The 16,687-nt window shown below is 45.3% G+C and overlaps 1 protein-coding gene across 2 annotated transcripts; it reads left to right on the forward strand.

The window, feature by feature from the left end:
* The first annotated feature begins 2,013 nt into the window (after positions 1–2,013).
* AAR2 (AAR2 splicing factor) lies at positions 2,014–10,634 on the forward strand. Of its 2 annotated transcripts, none has more exons than XM_040437378.1 (5): positions 2,014–2,075; positions 5,048–5,591; positions 6,141–6,358; positions 6,525–6,754; positions 9,871–10,634. In XM_040437378.1, exons 2-5 carry the CDS (start codon positions 5,050–5,052, stop codon positions 10,090–10,092), a joined length of 1,212 nt encoding a protein of 403 aa, XP_040293312.1. In that variant the 5' UTR covers positions 2,014–2,075; positions 5,048–5,049; the 3' UTR covers positions 10,093–10,634. The 2 variants fall into 2 exon arrangements, with proteins under 2 accessions (XP_040293312.1, XP_040293313.1); XM_040437379.1 differs by lacking the exon at positions 2,014–2,075 and adding an exon at positions 2,076–2,117.
* Positions 10,635–16,687: the final 6,053 nt, after the last annotated feature.

The raw sequence follows: 16,687 nt of genomic DNA on the forward strand, positions 1-16,687 counted from the left end.
TGATCAGGATCCTTATCAGTCTTAAAAATGCCTGATCAGTCATAAAAATGCATTGAAATGCCGGATCCATCTTTCCGGTGTCATCCGGCATTTATTTTTTTCACCTTTTTTTTTTTCGGTCTGTGCAAGCGACTCCGGCACTTATACATTCCTATGGAAAAAAAATGCCGGATCCGGCATTCAGGCAAGTAACATAGTACATATGGCAGAAAAAAGGCATCTGTTCATCCAGTTCGGCCTGTCATCCTGCAAGTTGATCCAGAGGAAGGCAAAAAAAAACTGTGAGGTAGAAGCCAATTTTCCCCACTTAAGGGGAAAAAATTCCTTCCCGACTCCAATCAGGCAATCAGAATAACTCCCTGGATCAACGACCCCTCTCTAGTAGCTATAGCCTGTAATATTATTACACTCCAGAAATACATCCAGACCCCTCTTGAATTCCTTCATTGTACTCACCATCACCACCTCCTCAGGCAGAGAGTTCCATAGTCTCACTGCTCTTACCGTAAAGAATCCTTTTCTATGTTTGTGTACAAACCTTCTTTCCTCCAGACGCAGAGGATGTCCCCTCGTCACAGTCACAGTCCTGGGGATAAATAGATGATGGGAGAGATCTCTGTACTGACCCCTGATATATTTATACATAGTAATTACATCTCCCCTCAGTCGTCTTTTTTCTAACGTGAATAACCCTAATTTTGATAATAAGTCTTCCTTTTTTTGGTCGGAGATAAAACCGTAGCATGCTGCGGTTTTATCTTTTGCCTGATGAGTAGAGATGAGCGAACTTCTGTTTTAAGTTCGGCGTCTAAAGTTCGGCTTCCGGTTAGCGGAGGATCCCGATATGGATTCCGAATTCCGTTGTGGTCCGTGGTAGCGGAATCAATAATGGTCATTATTGATTCCGCTACCACGGACCACAACGGAATTCGGAATCCATATCGGGATCCTCCGCTAACCGGAAGCCGAACTTTAGACGCCGAACTTAAAACAGAAGTTCGCTCATCTCTACTGATGAGTCAAAACGACTGAACTGAAGACATCCTGGACAGATTGCTCACCGTTCGGAATGCATGGGGATAAAACGGATCAGTTCTTTTCCGGTATTGAGCCCTTTTGACGGAACTCTGTGCCGGAAAAGAAAAACGCTAGTGTGAAAGTACCCTACTATTGAGGGAGCACCCTCAGAAACGCATGATATACGCTATACGGACAAGAGTATTGGGTCAACTGCACATTACACCTACAGGGGCGTTTACGGCATTCTAGATCCATAGATACTTCCACTCTTTTGGGAAGGCTTTCTACAAAATTTTGTCTGTGGGAATTTTTGCCCATTCATCCAGAACACATTTGTGAGGTCAGACACTGATGTTGGAGAAGTTCTGGCTCGCAGTCTCCTTTCTAGATCAACACACATCAGACTTTACCACCCATACCTTTATGGACCTTGCTTTATGTACCCAGCAGGCATGGTGTGCGGCCGTAGTGACTGCTGGGCAGCTAAGGAGGTGCTCTGATCATCGGGGGAACGCCTAGGTAAGTAGTTTTTTTTTTTTATTAATGGGGGTGGTACTACTGAAAGGGGGGCATAACTACTGTGGAGGCACAATGAGGGCAATGAAAAAGGCACAATGTGGGAATAACTACTGTGAGGGGGTATAACTAGTTGTGAGGGGGCACAATGTAGACATAACTTCTATGTGCACCTCTGCTGTTGTCTCTCTTTGTGATTTTCAATAGTTGGGAGGTACAATGGCACACCTGAATGCAGTAATGAGTGTCCAGATACTATTCTCCATAGACTGTCTCCTATGGACAGCTGCCCCTCTTCTCTGCATTAGTTTTCTACGTGGTGCCCAAATCAGAATACGGACTCACATACAATAGCTCTGGTATAGTACAGCGCTACTGCCTCACAGTCCTGGGATAATTATTCATGGCCCTGACTGAAAAGCGCGGGAAACACTCGATAGGCAGACAGAATGAAATGTACGCGGAACCACATGTCCGGGCGCTTGTTTCCGGGGGGTTGATACTTGCGATGCACGGGAAGTAGTGCTCACAGTTCACAGGTGAGAACGTAACTCATGTTACTGTAATGGGTTTAGCGTAATGTAAGTACTACATGGAGAGGTATGCGGAGTATTGTGGAGGCAGCGCCCCCGTTATCTGTCACCTGTGTTATGTGAGGCTGTATCCTCCTCCAGCAGTCTGCAATGGAGGGTAATGGCTGGCAGCCATAGCTGTGATGAATATTCCGGGCTCCGCTCATGGCTGTACATTGTGGCAGTCCCCTAATCTACCCGGATGAGAAGTTTAGGTGGAGGGTTCCCTATTTGTCCGCAGTCCAGTTCCCCCAGCTGTAATCTGTCAGGAAGTGCAGCGCCCCTACTGGTGACATAAAGCATTACACAGCGCACATTGACACCAGTGGGCTGTGGAAGGGCTTGTTCAAGGTTCCACTTGGAGCCTTTATAAGGAGTATCAGCCATAATGTACAGGAAGAATAGTGCAACATTCAACAGTGTTTTCTTCCCATCAAAATAATGGACACTGGCGGAATAGGACGGGGTCCACCATGCGCTATTGATGGATGAGGTAGTATGTTTTCCGGAGAAACTGCGAGGGCTGCATTCAGCTGCTTCTGTCAGCCCCATAGATAATGAATGGATCATCAGGGCGTATGATTGACCGCTATGATATTCAGACTCCTCGGGACCCCCAGTCTGTTGATCACCAGTCATCAGATGTTTTATTTATTTTTTCCAATACTGTGGATAGTAAATAATCCCACCATGTCCATAGTGGGATAACGTCTTTAAAGAGGTGTCCAGGCTAGCTGTAAAGAAATCCATACCCCCCTGCTCCGTTCACTGGTCATCCAGTCTGGATGGGGGTCACATGTTCTGCTGCTGCCAATGACTAGTCTCAGTGCTGACGTGTCACCAAGTGGCATATCACTGCTGGGTCATTGGCCACTTGGGGACATGCCACTGCTGAGGCCAGGCATTGTCACATGTGACCCTGTCCGTGGCGTTAGCAAATCGGGACTGGAAGTCAGGTGAAGAGAGCCAGAACCAAGTGGTGGGCACCAGATGAGTATGGGTTTTTCCACAGTTACCTCTTACTATGTGGTAGATTAAAATGCCTGTCCAGGTTTTTGCTTTTAAAGAGGTTATCCAACAGTATAAGGGTCCATTCACACATCCGCATGAATGGGTGCAGACCCATTCATTTTAATAGGGTCACAAAAGATTCGGACAGCATCCTTATTTCCGTTCCGTGGCCTCGCAAAAAAGATAGAGTATGTCCTATTCCTGTCCGCAGCCACGGACAAGAATAGGCATTTCTATCATAGTGCCGGCCATGTGCAGTCTGCCAAATGCGGAACACACGTGGCTAGTGTTGAGCGAATTTGTGTTTTAAGTTCGGCGTCTAAAGTTCGGGTTATCGAAGAATCGCGTTATGGATTCCGCTACCACGGACCATAACTTATGGTCCGTGGTAGTGGAATCCATAACGCGATTCTTCAATAACCCGAACTTTAGACGCCGAACTTAAAACACAAGTTCGCTCAACACTACACGTGGCTGGTGTGAATGGACCGTAACAGACGTCACAGAGTGGTCCACCCGCAGTGGAGATTATACTTACTTGGTCCCTGCTGCTGGCTTCGGTCTCCATCGCTCCATGGGCGGCTCATCGTCTCCCTGCTGTGCTGTAATCAACATCTGGTTGGGGGGCATGTGACCGCAGCAGCCCATCGCTGGCCCCAGTGGTGATCTGCTCCCTCACCTGTCATCTGTGCGTGCTACACTCTCTGCTAAAAGCCTGCATACCACAGCGGTACAGGAGCGTAGCAAATCGCTCCTCCTGCCTGTGCCCGCTCTGCCAAAGCCTGACATAGCCCATCTATGCCAGGCTTTAGGAGAGCAGCGCTGGTACAGGTAGAAGCAATGATATTTTGGCCTGTGCAGCGCCCAGAGTGGCCCCAGGGGAGTCTGTACTCCGATACACAGTGCTGTATGAGAGTACCAATTCTAAAGCGTAACCTGAACTTCAGGTGCATATTTCACAAGGAAAACTAAGGCCTCTTTCACACTTGCGTTGTCCAGATCCGTCGTGCACTCCATTTGCCGGAGGTGCCCGCCGGATCCGTAACACCGCAAGTGAACTGAAGGCATTTGAAGACTGATCCGTCTTCAAAATGCGTTCAGTGTTACTATGGCAGCCAGGACGCTATTAAAGTCCTGGCTGCCATAGTAGGAGCGGGGGAGCAGTATACTTACCGTCCGTGCGGCTCCCGGGGCGCTCCAGAATGACGTCAGGGCGCCCCATGCGCATGGATGACGTGATCCATGCGATCACGTCATCCATGCGCGTGGGGCGCCCTGACGTCACTCTGAAGCGCCCCAGGAGCCGACAGATGGTAAGTATACTGCTCCCCCGCTCCCCACTACACTTTACCATGGCAAACAGGACTTTAGTGTCCTGGAAGCCATGGTAACCATTCAGAAAAAGCTAAACGTCGGATCCGGTAATGCGCCGAAACGACGTTTAGCTTAAGGCCGGATCCGGATTAATGCCTTTCAATGGGCATTAATTCCGGATCCGGCCTTGCGGCAAGTGTTCAGGATTTTTGGCCGGAGCAAAAAGCGCAGCATGCTGCGGTATTTTCTCCGGCCAAAAAACGTTCCGTTCCGGAACTGAAGGCATCCTGATGCATCCTGAACGGATTTCTCTCCATTCAGAATGCATTTGGATAATCCTGATCAGGATTCTTCCGGCATAGAGCCCCGACGACGGAACTCTATGCCGGAACACAACAACGCAAGTGTGAAAGAGCCCTTATTTAAAAAAATTACTGCACATTAGAAATATTATTTTCAGCACATTTACAATAGCTTTTGATGAAGTCTATTTGTAAGTTTAGTCGGGGGTCAGGACATCTGTGGGAAACAGTCGGCGCGTTTCCATTGGGTCAGTTCAGATAAATTAAATCCCCAGGGCCATGATTAATCTGTTACGATTTCTCTTTGTGCAGATATGGAAAGTTCATCTACAGAGATGGATCCAGAATTGGCACGACAGTTGTTTTTTGAAGGAGCAACAATAGTGATCTTCGGTCTACCAGAGGGCTCAGAATTCGGCATAGACTCAAACAGTTGGCACATTGGCCCTCGATTCAAAGGCGTGAAGATGGTGCCTCCAGGGGTTCATTTTATTCACTACAGTGTGAAAAGAATAGGAGGTGCTCCCGGAGAAACTGGTCCACGTTCAGGGATTTTCTTTTACTTGGAACAAAAGGAGATCCGTCTCCTGCACTGGGACTTTCAAGAAGAGGAGATGGTTGCCGCCCCCCAGGAGGAGGCTGAAAATTTACGGGAACAGCTGACCTCATTGGACCCATCTTTGGGGCCTTACCCATATGAAAGTCTTCGCCGCTGGGTGTCTCTGACCAGTCACATATCTAAAGAAGCCATGTTGAACCTACAGCCATCCTGTGGGACCATCTGCTCCTTTCCAGAGGTTTTGCCTATGGAGAATATGACCCACACAGAGGACCGGGCCAAACATAACTTACCCAGGTAAATATGGAAGGACATATTGCAGCTTTTCATGTGGTTCAGGGAAACTTGACCATTTTCATTCTTCTTCACTTTCTTTTAGTTCCTTCATCTTTTGCATGCATAGATTCTGGTCTGGGTGATTTTTACCATTTAGATTGAGATCCTATCTGGCTTTATTGCATCCGTTCAATATGAAACAATAGCACAACATCCACCTTATTAAAGGGGTTGTCCAGGATTTTGATATTGACAGCCTGTCCTCAGGATAGGCCATCACTTTGGCCTATCAAATTGGCAGGGGTCTGACACATCCTGACTATCAGCTGTTTAGATGTAGTGCTGGAACTGCGCAGCTCTGTCCATTGTGTAGTGGCGATACTGGTAACTCGTTGAAGTGACTGGGGATAGAGCCGCAGTTACCAGCTCTGTCTACGACACCGTATTTTGTAGTCCTGGTGCCTTCTGGACTAATTGAGATGAGAGAAACCAAGAATTTCTATGCTTTTACCTTCCTTCATGCCCATTTCTTCTATAGATTGAACCCATGTTGTGTTGTGTTTTGTACAGGTATGACACTGTGTGCCAGAACTATAAAGAAGGCATGTCCAGACTGCCCCAAATGAAGCAGAAAGAGGGAACCGAAATCAGATTCAGTCAGCTACCAGAGAAGATGTACCCCAAAAATGCCACCCCCGCAGAGATTACACAGCACAGCATGGACCTGTCCTATGCCCTTGGACAACTGATTGACATCAACTATCCAGGAAATCCACTAGCTATTCTAGGTCAGTGAAAAGCGGCTAAAACTGATATAGTATGAAGCTATTTCCATTATGAATATATTGGATACCACTAAACCAGACATCCCATGCTATGCTGACTTGTTTAAGCAATAATAAGTAATATTAAAACTTTGACGCAGTTTTTTTATTTTATTTTTTTACATTTTAGCTGAGCTGCAGTTTTCCTTTGTGTGTTTCCTTTTGGGCAACGTCTACGAGGGGTTTGAACAATGGAAGCAATTGCTGAATCTTTTGTGCCGTGCAGAGTCGTTCTCCTTGCAGCATACAGATCTCTACAGTGAGGTCATCTCGGTCCTGTATCACCAGCTGGCACAGGTTCCTACAGACTTCTTCATAGACATTGTATCACAGAACAACTTCCTGACAAGTACTCTGCAGGTATAATAATCCTATGACCTTTTCCTTACTGCTTGGTATTTTTGCCAGTAACTATCATTGTAAATATTTTTAGACTGTTCTGTATTCATCAACCTTTCCCCAAACCTTAAAGGGAATCTGTCACCTCGTTCAAGTGTGTCTAACAAATGGCAGTGCATTCTAGTTCATTGTACCAACATCACAGCTGTACCTTTTTGTTAGAGAACGTGCAGGTTCCAAACATCAGAAGTCTGATTGATATGAAAATTATTGGTTGTAGTGGCCCAAGCCTGCCCTCTTGTAAGTGCCCGAGCCTCCTCCATGAAGAGCCCAAGCCTGCCTCTAGATGAGTTCCCAGTGCTGCCCCTTGCGGCATTGTCTGATCCTCTCCTCTGTGACAACATGATCTGGCCGCAACTCCGCCCGCCTGGTCCTGGTACGTCCTGACGAAATCTTGCTCATGTGCAGAGCAGGAGACTGGCTGCACTACTTGCATCGAGTGCCCTACAGAGGCCATCGGACTCAGTGCCGTAAGTGCGCATGCGCTGAGCCCTGTGATTTCTTCATCCTAGGACCTACTCTGAACATGTGCAAGATTTTGCCAGGGCACACCAGGACCAGGCAGGTGGAGTTGTGGCCTGATTGTGACGTCCTAGAGGAGGGGGCAGACATAATGGCGCAAGAGGTGGCATTGGGAAATCGTCAAGACATGGGTTTGGGCAGTTCATGGAAACAGGCTCGAGCACTTGCAAGATGATAGCTTGGGCTCCTACAACCGATAATCCCACTTTACAACCTAATTTGCATATCAATCAAACTTCATTTACTGATGTTTGGGACCTGTGCTTTCTCCAAAAAAAGGTACAGTTGGGATATTGGTACGATGGAATGCATTGCCATTTGTTGGATACACTGGAATGAGGTGACAGATTCCCTTTAAAGAAGCACTCCAGTCTCTCCTGTGTGGCTGACTTTCTGTGAACTACATGATAGCCAATCTCTTCAGGCAGCTCTCGGACACCTCCAAGACACTCATTGCTCCTCAGTATCTATCTCTGTGATATAATTTCTTCCTTATTTAAGGACCAAGACTGCAGTGATTCTGTAGGTCCTACAGTGATTAGCTGCGGAATTATTTAACCCCCCCCCCCCTCCCCGATACACACTAAGGGCACTTTTACTCAGGCCGATGCATGGGTAATTATCTGAAACCGACCAAACATTCATGATAATTGCTTGATCGTCAAGCAGAGGTGATCGCTGCATTTACAGTATGGGGACAAACAGCTACTGGAATCTTTCATCCCTATACGGTTTGCTGGCAGTACATTCCTGTTTACACAGAGTAATGTGCTGCCCACAAACAATGATTTTATGTGCCACTTAAAAGATGCGATCTCCTAAAAAAAACGTAAGGGCACATTCATTGTCACTGATCTATACAGAAGACATACCCGAGAGCCCCACCATTAGTCTTTAGTAATAGTGTGTATTGCTTTTATTATAGCCCAAAAAATGCTGGAGTGCTTCTTTAAATTGAAACTTCTCCTGTAAGAACACAATATGAGAGTGTTGGATGTATCACTAGGCAGATTTACCTTTGAAAATTCTAGGAAAGTTGGGCTACAGCCCATATGAGAGCTGTATTGGCAGCCATATTGGCTGGTCATATTGCAGTAATTAAGTAACCGCTGAACAGAAATTTTCCATGTTAGGGGAAAACGTTGCTAAGGGTCCATTCACACGTCGTCCGCAATTTTGCAGAACGGGTGCGGACCCATTCATTTTCAATGGGGCCGGAACGGATGCGGACAGCACACTATGTGCTGTCCGCATCCACAATTCCATTCCCGAAAAAAATTGAACGTGTCCTAGAAAATGCATTTTCTATTATAGTGCCGGCGATATGCGGTCCGTGAAATGCGGAAGGCACATTGCCATTGTCCATGTTTTGCGGATCCGCAATTTACGGACGTGTGAATGGACCCTTAAGGAGGACCTTTCACTGGTCCTGATGTTACAATAATCATACCTGGCAGTGTAGAGCATTACTAGTAGATGTTAGGGCCCTTTTTTCTTTTTTTTCCCCCTCTCAGATGCACTGCTCCGTACCTCCTCTGTGCCCCCCGATCACTTTTGCCGCTCTGTGTGCTAATTAGTAGCAACAGTACAGGGAGGATGAGATGGCCGCGTTTCTCAAGGGGTGTCTCCTTCTCCCCGGCTGTGAGCTGCCCAATCGCAGTGGCCCGCGTCACAGCCAAGGAGAAGCAGATGCCCCCCTTGAGAAACTCGACTGTCTCTTCCTCCCTGTACCGATGCTTCAGCTAATGCTGTACATGTACGACATTGTGCGTTAAGGGGTATTCCAGGATTTTAATATTGATAGGCTATCCTTACGCTAGGCTATCAATAACAGATCTGGGGGTCTGACAGCCTGCACCCATGCCAATCACCTCTTCAAGAGTATCTCCAGCCCCGTCCATTGTGTAGTAGACGGAGCTAGTAACCTCACTGCTGCTCCATCTGAAGTGAATGGGAGCAGCACTGGTCACCAGCTCCTTCTAGTACACAACAGACAGAGCTATTCTAAAATAGCTAAACGACCATGAGTATAAGCCTCCAATATTCAAATCCTGGAAATCCCTTTATAGGTAATCAATATTAGATCGGCGGGGGTCCGACACCTGGCACCCCTGCCAATCAGCTGTATGAGGAGATGGCACGTGCTGTCTCCCTTCTCTCTTCCTGTCCGCTACTGCTGTCCCATAGACATACAGCAGTGAGCAGGAAGAGAGAATGGAGACGGCACATGCCGTCTCATACAGCTGATCGGCTGGGGTGTCGGATCCCTGCCGATCTGATATTTATGACCTATCCTGGGTAGGTCATCAATAGAAAGAGCCCGGACAACCCCTTTTAAGGCACAGGCTTTTCACATCATTTATTTTTTGGACACAATTTTCCTAAACCACTTTGTTTTATATTTGGTTTATACCTAAACTAATTTTCTCGCATGTTCTAGATGTGTCGGATATAACATTAATTGGGGTTGTTGTGCTCCGGCCCCCTTGATGCCAACTAAATGGACTGCAACACTTCCTAAAGCATTCAGGTTTTGCTTTTGTCTCACTCCTCAGGTCCTTTTTTCATTTCTGTGCTCACCGTCCACGAATAAGGATCTGAGGAAGAAAGCGCTCCGCTTCCGTGCCCATCTCACCAAGAGGTTTCAGTGGGACTTTGAAGAGGATCCCCTGGACAGTGCTCCTTTAGTCGTTCAGTTGCCTGAGGGCTGGGAAAACACTGTTAATACTGATCATACTGCACAGGGTAACGCTGAAGTTCCCGTTCCCACAAAATGATGCCACTGTATAGCTGGGGACTCTCCTGCAGCTGCGCTAGTGAGAAAGTCGCACATGACGCCTGGCTGGACAGGATAAGAAGCTAAGCATATTAAGGCGTTTAGGTCCTGGATCAGTAAACTATGAAACTATCATAGTTTATAGAGCTGTACCCTGAATGGAAGGCACACGCGTTGTTTGGTTACCACAGACGTCTCAGCTAAGCAATTACTATTTCTGGGTGGTCTGAAATGTGGCACAAAATGCCAAGCAACTTTTCCACATGTTTGCAAGGACATGGTCCTCTCCCAGTAATGCTCTTTGTATCGATGGAATAGCTGTACTCGCCTGGTGGTGTAATCCCAGCATATAAAATGTATGTAGAACAGCGTCTTCTGTCTTCATCGGTCAGCAGAGGGCGCTGCTTTACCTAAAACGCTAAAACCTGTATCATATCGTATATGAATAGGTGTATACACATATACAGTATTTAATTCATGTCATTGAGGAGCCTTTATCCAGAACCACCTGCAATGGTTACCTGTGGGGTCAGATGTTAATTTTTTTTTTTTTATGCAATTCAGGAAAATTTGATGAGATCGTATGTCGGATGTGTGTATATATAGCCTGGTAAAAAATTGAGATGCTCATCCGCCTCTGCAGAACTCCACATTTGTCACTTGGCAACCAAAAGAAATTCGCCAAGTTGCTCCAAGATGTCCTTTTACTTTTTGATTATCTCTCATTTGTAACTCCGGGGACGGGTGTTTGTTAATTCCACACAATGAGGAGCTCCATAATAAAATAATTAAAAATGCTACAGTACATTGCCCTATATGTCTCCAGTATCCCCCGTGGTGCCTGAAGAAGCTTCCTGCGGTGACTGAAGGAGAAGACAATCGGTCATTGTGTCTGTGTACATAACATTCTTAGTTACTTCTAATTAATATAGATGGCAGGAACATAACTATACATCAGTATTATGGCAGGTCCTGGAACAAACGCTCATCAGCTCAGAAATAGCTTTCTTGGTGATGTCGCACAATCTTTTTTTTGTTGTTGTTTCCTTTTGGCATTTAGCATTTTTACTGCTGTTTCTTTGTTGATGTTTTTTGGAGCATGTAGTGTTCCAACAAGATATCACCCGCACTATACAACATGCTCTTCAGGGTCCCCAGCAGCTCCCCTGACCAGCACAATCTCCAAATCCCCCCCAATCCCCCAATCAATGTCTGGGACTGGATGGGGTGACTGATCTCCCGTGCACAGCAGACCACAACCACCTTGGCTGAGGTTGAAAGAGCTTGGAATCACATACCACAGAAGATTATCCAGCATCTGTATGACTGTTACCATGTCAGAGTGGCAGCCTGTATCACAGCACGGAGATATGCCTTCCAGTATTGATGTGACCGTGCCTCATCATCTACCCTCCTGCAGAACCCAAAATAAGGCTACATACACACTCCCTTCCCGCAAAACACGGATGCCAGCTGTGTGCAGGAATGGAATGGGCCACCCATAGTAGAAATGCCTATTCTTGTCTGCAAAATGGACAAGAATATGATATTGTTCCATTTTTTATTTTTTTTTGCAGAACGGAGTGCTGTCCGCATATTTTGCAGCCCCATGAAAGTAAAAAAATGTGACTCTGATACAGACCCAACCAAACAACGTTGCTTGAGCCCTAAAGTAGGCACCACCTCGGCTGTGTAATCATTGACCCAAGTACCACTAGCAGTGTATACTTTGTCAATAGTGTTACGTTTTCCGGGTCTCCTTTTTCTTTTTCAGGTAGTGTAAAACACAAGGAATAGCCAAATGTATTATATATTTTTTTTTGGGTGGGGGGGGGGGGGGGGGGGAATTCTTCTGATCCATTTTGGAGGATTTTAGAAGCTGTGCAAGGTAAGAATTGTGATTACATAAAAAAAATACAGCCCTTCTATTTTCAAAGCGAACATAATGCAACCATAGAGTAGAGCAACAGCAGGTCCCCACCATGGCCTATAAGACAGCAGAATGCAGACTACTATTGTGGCAACCTGTATTATGCCAATGTAGCTTCAGTCACATGCTGATGTAAAACATCATTTGGGTGGTATTCTTCTGGAAAGCTATTGGGAAGATCTCCCTGGGGTTTCTCTGGCCTGTGAGTAGAACTATTCAAAAGGCAGCAATTCAGGTAATATACATTTAGTAGACATCTTTGTATAAGAAGCTCCTTAATATACAAGAGTAGGTTAAACCTTCAATCCACTAATGAAGCTTAATGCATTGACCTATTCTTTTGTAGTCCACTGTTGGAGGTTCTAGATGTTGATGACCTATTCTCGGGCTAGGGACTGCCAGAGATAGTCGAGCACTGTACTCTTCAGTCCCAAAGACAGTGAATGGAGCGAGGTCATGCTAGCGCTCTGTTCACACAGGGGACTCATATACTCTTGTTCTAGTGATGGCTTCCGCCCTGCTGCTGTAGGAACACTGGCTTCAAGCACAGTATACAGCTGAACACAGGGCTCCCAGCAGCAGGTTACACTGGGATCAGCTTATTATTGGGAGGCCCTTGTAACAAAAAAATATCCACAGTGGCTAACCATTAACTGTCCAAAGACAATACTTGGAATCTTTCAAAGATGTTGTTTAGGAAGCGAGGAGGGGTAGATGGATACAATGGTCTTCAAAACTGCACTAGGGAGAAGGGTCTTTTTTAAATTTGGATTACCTTTAGGCCCCTTTCACACGGGCGCGATGCGTGAGGTGAACGCATTGACGCAACGCATCCGGACCTTATCCGGACACGCTCGTGTGAATGAGGCCTTAGGCATGCTGTGGTAGACTTAGCTGTAACTTAAAGGGATTTTATTGGAGAAAAAAGGGGCCAGAATTCTGTAAAAAAATTAAAATAAATAAGCATTACTCACCGATCTCCTGCCACTGCTATTCTGTTCTCTGCAGGTTGACACAGTGGAAATTCCCCCTCAGCCAATTACTGGTTAAGGCGGGTAACTACTGCGCTAGTGATTGGCTGAGCGTCTGCTCCTGCCGATTCCTGTGTGTGGAGCAGTAAGTGGAGAGCAGCAGGGACCTGAGCAGGGTCAGAATGGCAGTGGAGGGGGATCGGTGAGGAGAATAATGCTTTGTTTCTTATTTTTAATCCCTTCTGGTCCTCCTTTTTTTTTTTTTTTTTATTCCCCCACAACCCCCAGAAACCCCTGCAATGGCATAATTAATAATACTTTATTATAATACTATTTATTTTATGCACTTATATAGCGCTGCTATATTCCACAGCGATTTACAGACATTAGCATCATGTCATGAATTACACATTATTAGCATCCTTATTACACGTAATTGCACTTGCTTGGATCTAATTGGGCAGGTGATTGCATGCTGGTGTATAAGACGGCTGCAACTAGGTAAAACCCTCAAGGACGTTGAAGGGCGTTTATATGTAAATTTAGAATGCCACTAATTTTATGAATCATCCACACTCCATGATTAACATACCGTACACCATACCACTTCTACACACAGTTAAACACCAAGTTACGTAATAAAAAGCAAGAGCTAATTTTAGGGCTGGCAGGAAGAGGCAAACACTATTTTAAGGCACTGTCTTAAAAATAGTCTGTGTCTATTGTTCATAGGCCGAGCAGACTCATATACTGAATGTTCTGAGACATTCTTGTAGACCTGCACATTCACTTCCCTCCCCCGGTTGTCCAGCTGAGAGCTGCTTTGAGATGATTAATGTCCTGGTCACCTCCCACTCCTCCTTCAGTCTTGCTATTGCATTTTATGAACCAGGCACCAAGCAATTCTGTTCTGTGACATCACTATGTGACATCACAAAGAACAGGTCATTTCAGCATGTTGTGTGTGTGTGTGTATATATATATATATATATATATATATATATATATATATATATATTGTACTACTATATTCATACAGTTGTTCATTCACACATTGAACTTCTGGACACATTTCTGCTAAACATTCTCATAGGTGTCCCACACGAACGTTGTTTGCTTCCGTGTCCATTCCGTTTTTTTCCGTTTCACTTCAATGGGTCCGTAAAAAAAACGTGTGCTGTTCGCATCAGTATGTCCGTTCCGTAGCCCCGCAAAAAAAATAAAACATGTCCTATTCTTGTCCGTTTTAGGCATTGTTACAATGGATCCGCATAAAAAAAATGGATGGCATACGGATGTCATTCGTTTTTTTTTTTTTGCGGACCGCAAAACATACGGTTGTGTGCATGTAGCCTAATTGTGATACTGTTTGCATTTTAGTGCAGCATTTTTGTTTTGGCTTTTTTTGCATGGATTCACAATTGAGAAATATCAGGGTGCTTTCACACATAGGTTTTTGCTGAAGTTTTTCTGCATTTTTGTTGCTTTTTTTTTTTGCAAATGTTAGGTAAAGATCTATAGGAAATATGAAACACAGGACACACAAGCAGTGCAAAATTTGTGTGTTTGGCCCTTAAATTGTCACTAACTTTTCACACAGCTTTGCATAAATAAATAGAGAAGCAACCACAATAAATTTGGTATTATCAATTGTTTACCTCCCCCCCCCCCCATCCTGACTAATTGCTTTTCACTTTTAAAATTGCTTTCATTCAGTCTCAAGACAGACCAGCTCTGCTGACGTATCATATTACAAATGTCAATACAAGTCTACAGAGAGGGGATGGGGAGGAGTGAGCAGCAGCAGGAGTAAGATGGGACTCAGAAACAGTAAGGGTGGCTTCGGACTTGTGTTATAGGTTCAGTTTATAACGGAATTCCCTGACTGAATGCAAAACGGAAGCCTTTAAGAGGCATTCCTAATAGAAGTCTATAGGCAAGCATAACGGGTCCGTCTGGTTTCCTTTATGCAGGACGGAAAACAAAGTCCTGTTGACAGGACTTAACAACCCCATTAAAGTACAGTACCATTCACTTTAATGGTACTATATTACATGTGTTTTTTCCTCACTAATTTTTTGGGGGAAAAACGCATCATAATATACCACAAGCAAAGTGAATGAGATACACTTTGCGTATTTTGTACGTGCAGAAATTCACCTGCCGTGCAGACTTTAAAATCTACAGCATGTCAATTATTTATGCGATTCCACACCTTCTGTAGAATATTTTTTTCCCATAAAATTCAATGATTTTATTAAAATAAACACAAACCTGTAATAAAAAACATAGAAGCTGCATAAAAAAGTGACAAATAGGACGGATTTATGTGCACTTTTTCTTGCGTTTTTAATGCTGTTTTCATGTGGGTTTTCTGCATACAAATCTGCACTGTGTGCAGGTAGCTTAAGGCTTTAATTGGTGAGGGTGAGGCTACTTTCACACGAGCGTTCGGGTGTCCGCTCGTGAGCTCCGTTTGAAGGGGCTCACGAGCGGCCCCGAACGCATCCGTCTGGCCCTAATGCATTCTCAGTGGAGGCGGATCCGCTGAGAATGCATCCGCCTGCCAGCGCTCAGCCTCCGCTCCGCTCAGTGAGCGGACACCTGAACGCTGCTTGCAGCGTTCGGGTGTCCGCCTGGCCGTGCGGAGGCGAGCGGATCCGTCCAGACTTATAATGGAAGTCAATGGGGACGGATCCGCTTGAAGATGACACTATATGGCTCAATCTTCAAGCGGATCCGTTCCCCATTGACTTTCAATGTAAAGTCTGAACGGATCCGCTCAGGCTACTTTCTGACTTAGAAAATTTTCTAAGTTATAATGCAGACGGATCCGTTCTGAACGGATGCAAACGTCTGCATTATCGGAGCGGATCCGTCTGATGAAACATCAGACGGATCCGCTCCGAACGCTAGTGTGAAAGTAGCCTGCTGGCTTCCTCACAGAAAGGGGGTCATTTATAATCAAATATACGCCACTTTTGTGGCGTATATCTGGCACAGATTCTGTTGCATGCCATGGTGCGGCAGGATCTGCTACTTCGTCCTCGCTCATGCCAGGTCTAAAAAAGTGAGCGGTGAAGGGTATGGGTCCTCATTCATCATTTTCAACACCTGGTTTAGGCCTCCTGCACACAACCTTTTTTTTCCCCGTTTACTGGCTGTTTTTTGCGTTCCGTATACGAAACCATTCATTTCAATGGTTCCGCCAAAAAAACGGAATGTACTCCGTATGCATTCCATTTCCGTTCCGTTTAAAGATAGAACATGTCCTATTATTGCCCGCAAATCACGTGCCGTGGCTCCATTCAAGTCAATGGGTCTGCAAAAAAACTAAACACATACGGAAATGCATCCGTATGTCTTCCGTTTCCGTTCCGTTTTTTGCGGAACCATCTATTGAAAATAGATGCCCAGCCCAATTTTATCTATGTAATTACTGTATACTGTATATGCCATACAGAAAAACGGAACGGAAAAACGGAAACACAACGGAAACAAAAAACTGAAAAACGGACCGCAAAACACTGAAAAAGCCATACGGTCGTGTGCAGGAGGCCTTAAGTATAGAAAATGGTCTAAATGTAAGACTGCAAGGAAGCTGTCTTACATTTAGAATCGGCGCTGTATAAGCCAAAGTTATGTAGAGGGCTTATTATGACTGGCATCTAGGGGCGGAGCATGTGAGCGGCAGC

This window comes from Bufo bufo, chromosome 6 (genome assembly GCF_905171765.1).
Source record: "Bufo bufo chromosome 6, aBufBuf1.1, whole genome shotgun sequence".
In the NCBI taxonomy this organism is placed as follows: Eukaryota; Metazoa; Chordata; class Amphibia; order Anura; family Bufonidae; genus Bufo; species Bufo bufo.

What these genes read in the sequence shown, in the direction of transcription:
- AAR2 (XM_040437378.1), top strand. Translation starts at nt 5,050, where the DNA reads ATGGAAAGTTCATCTACAGAGATGGATCCAGAATTGGCACGACAGTTG. An exon ending in GCCAAACATAACTTACCCAG is followed by an intron (nt 5,592 to 6,140) that starts GTAAATATGGAA and finishes TGTTTTGTACAG; the next exon opens with GTATGACACTGTGTGCCAGA. An exon ending in AAATCCACTAGCTATTCTAG is followed by an intron (nt 6,359 to 6,524) that starts GTCAGTGAAAAG and finishes TTTACATTTTAG; the next exon opens with CTGAGCTGCAGTTTTCCTTT.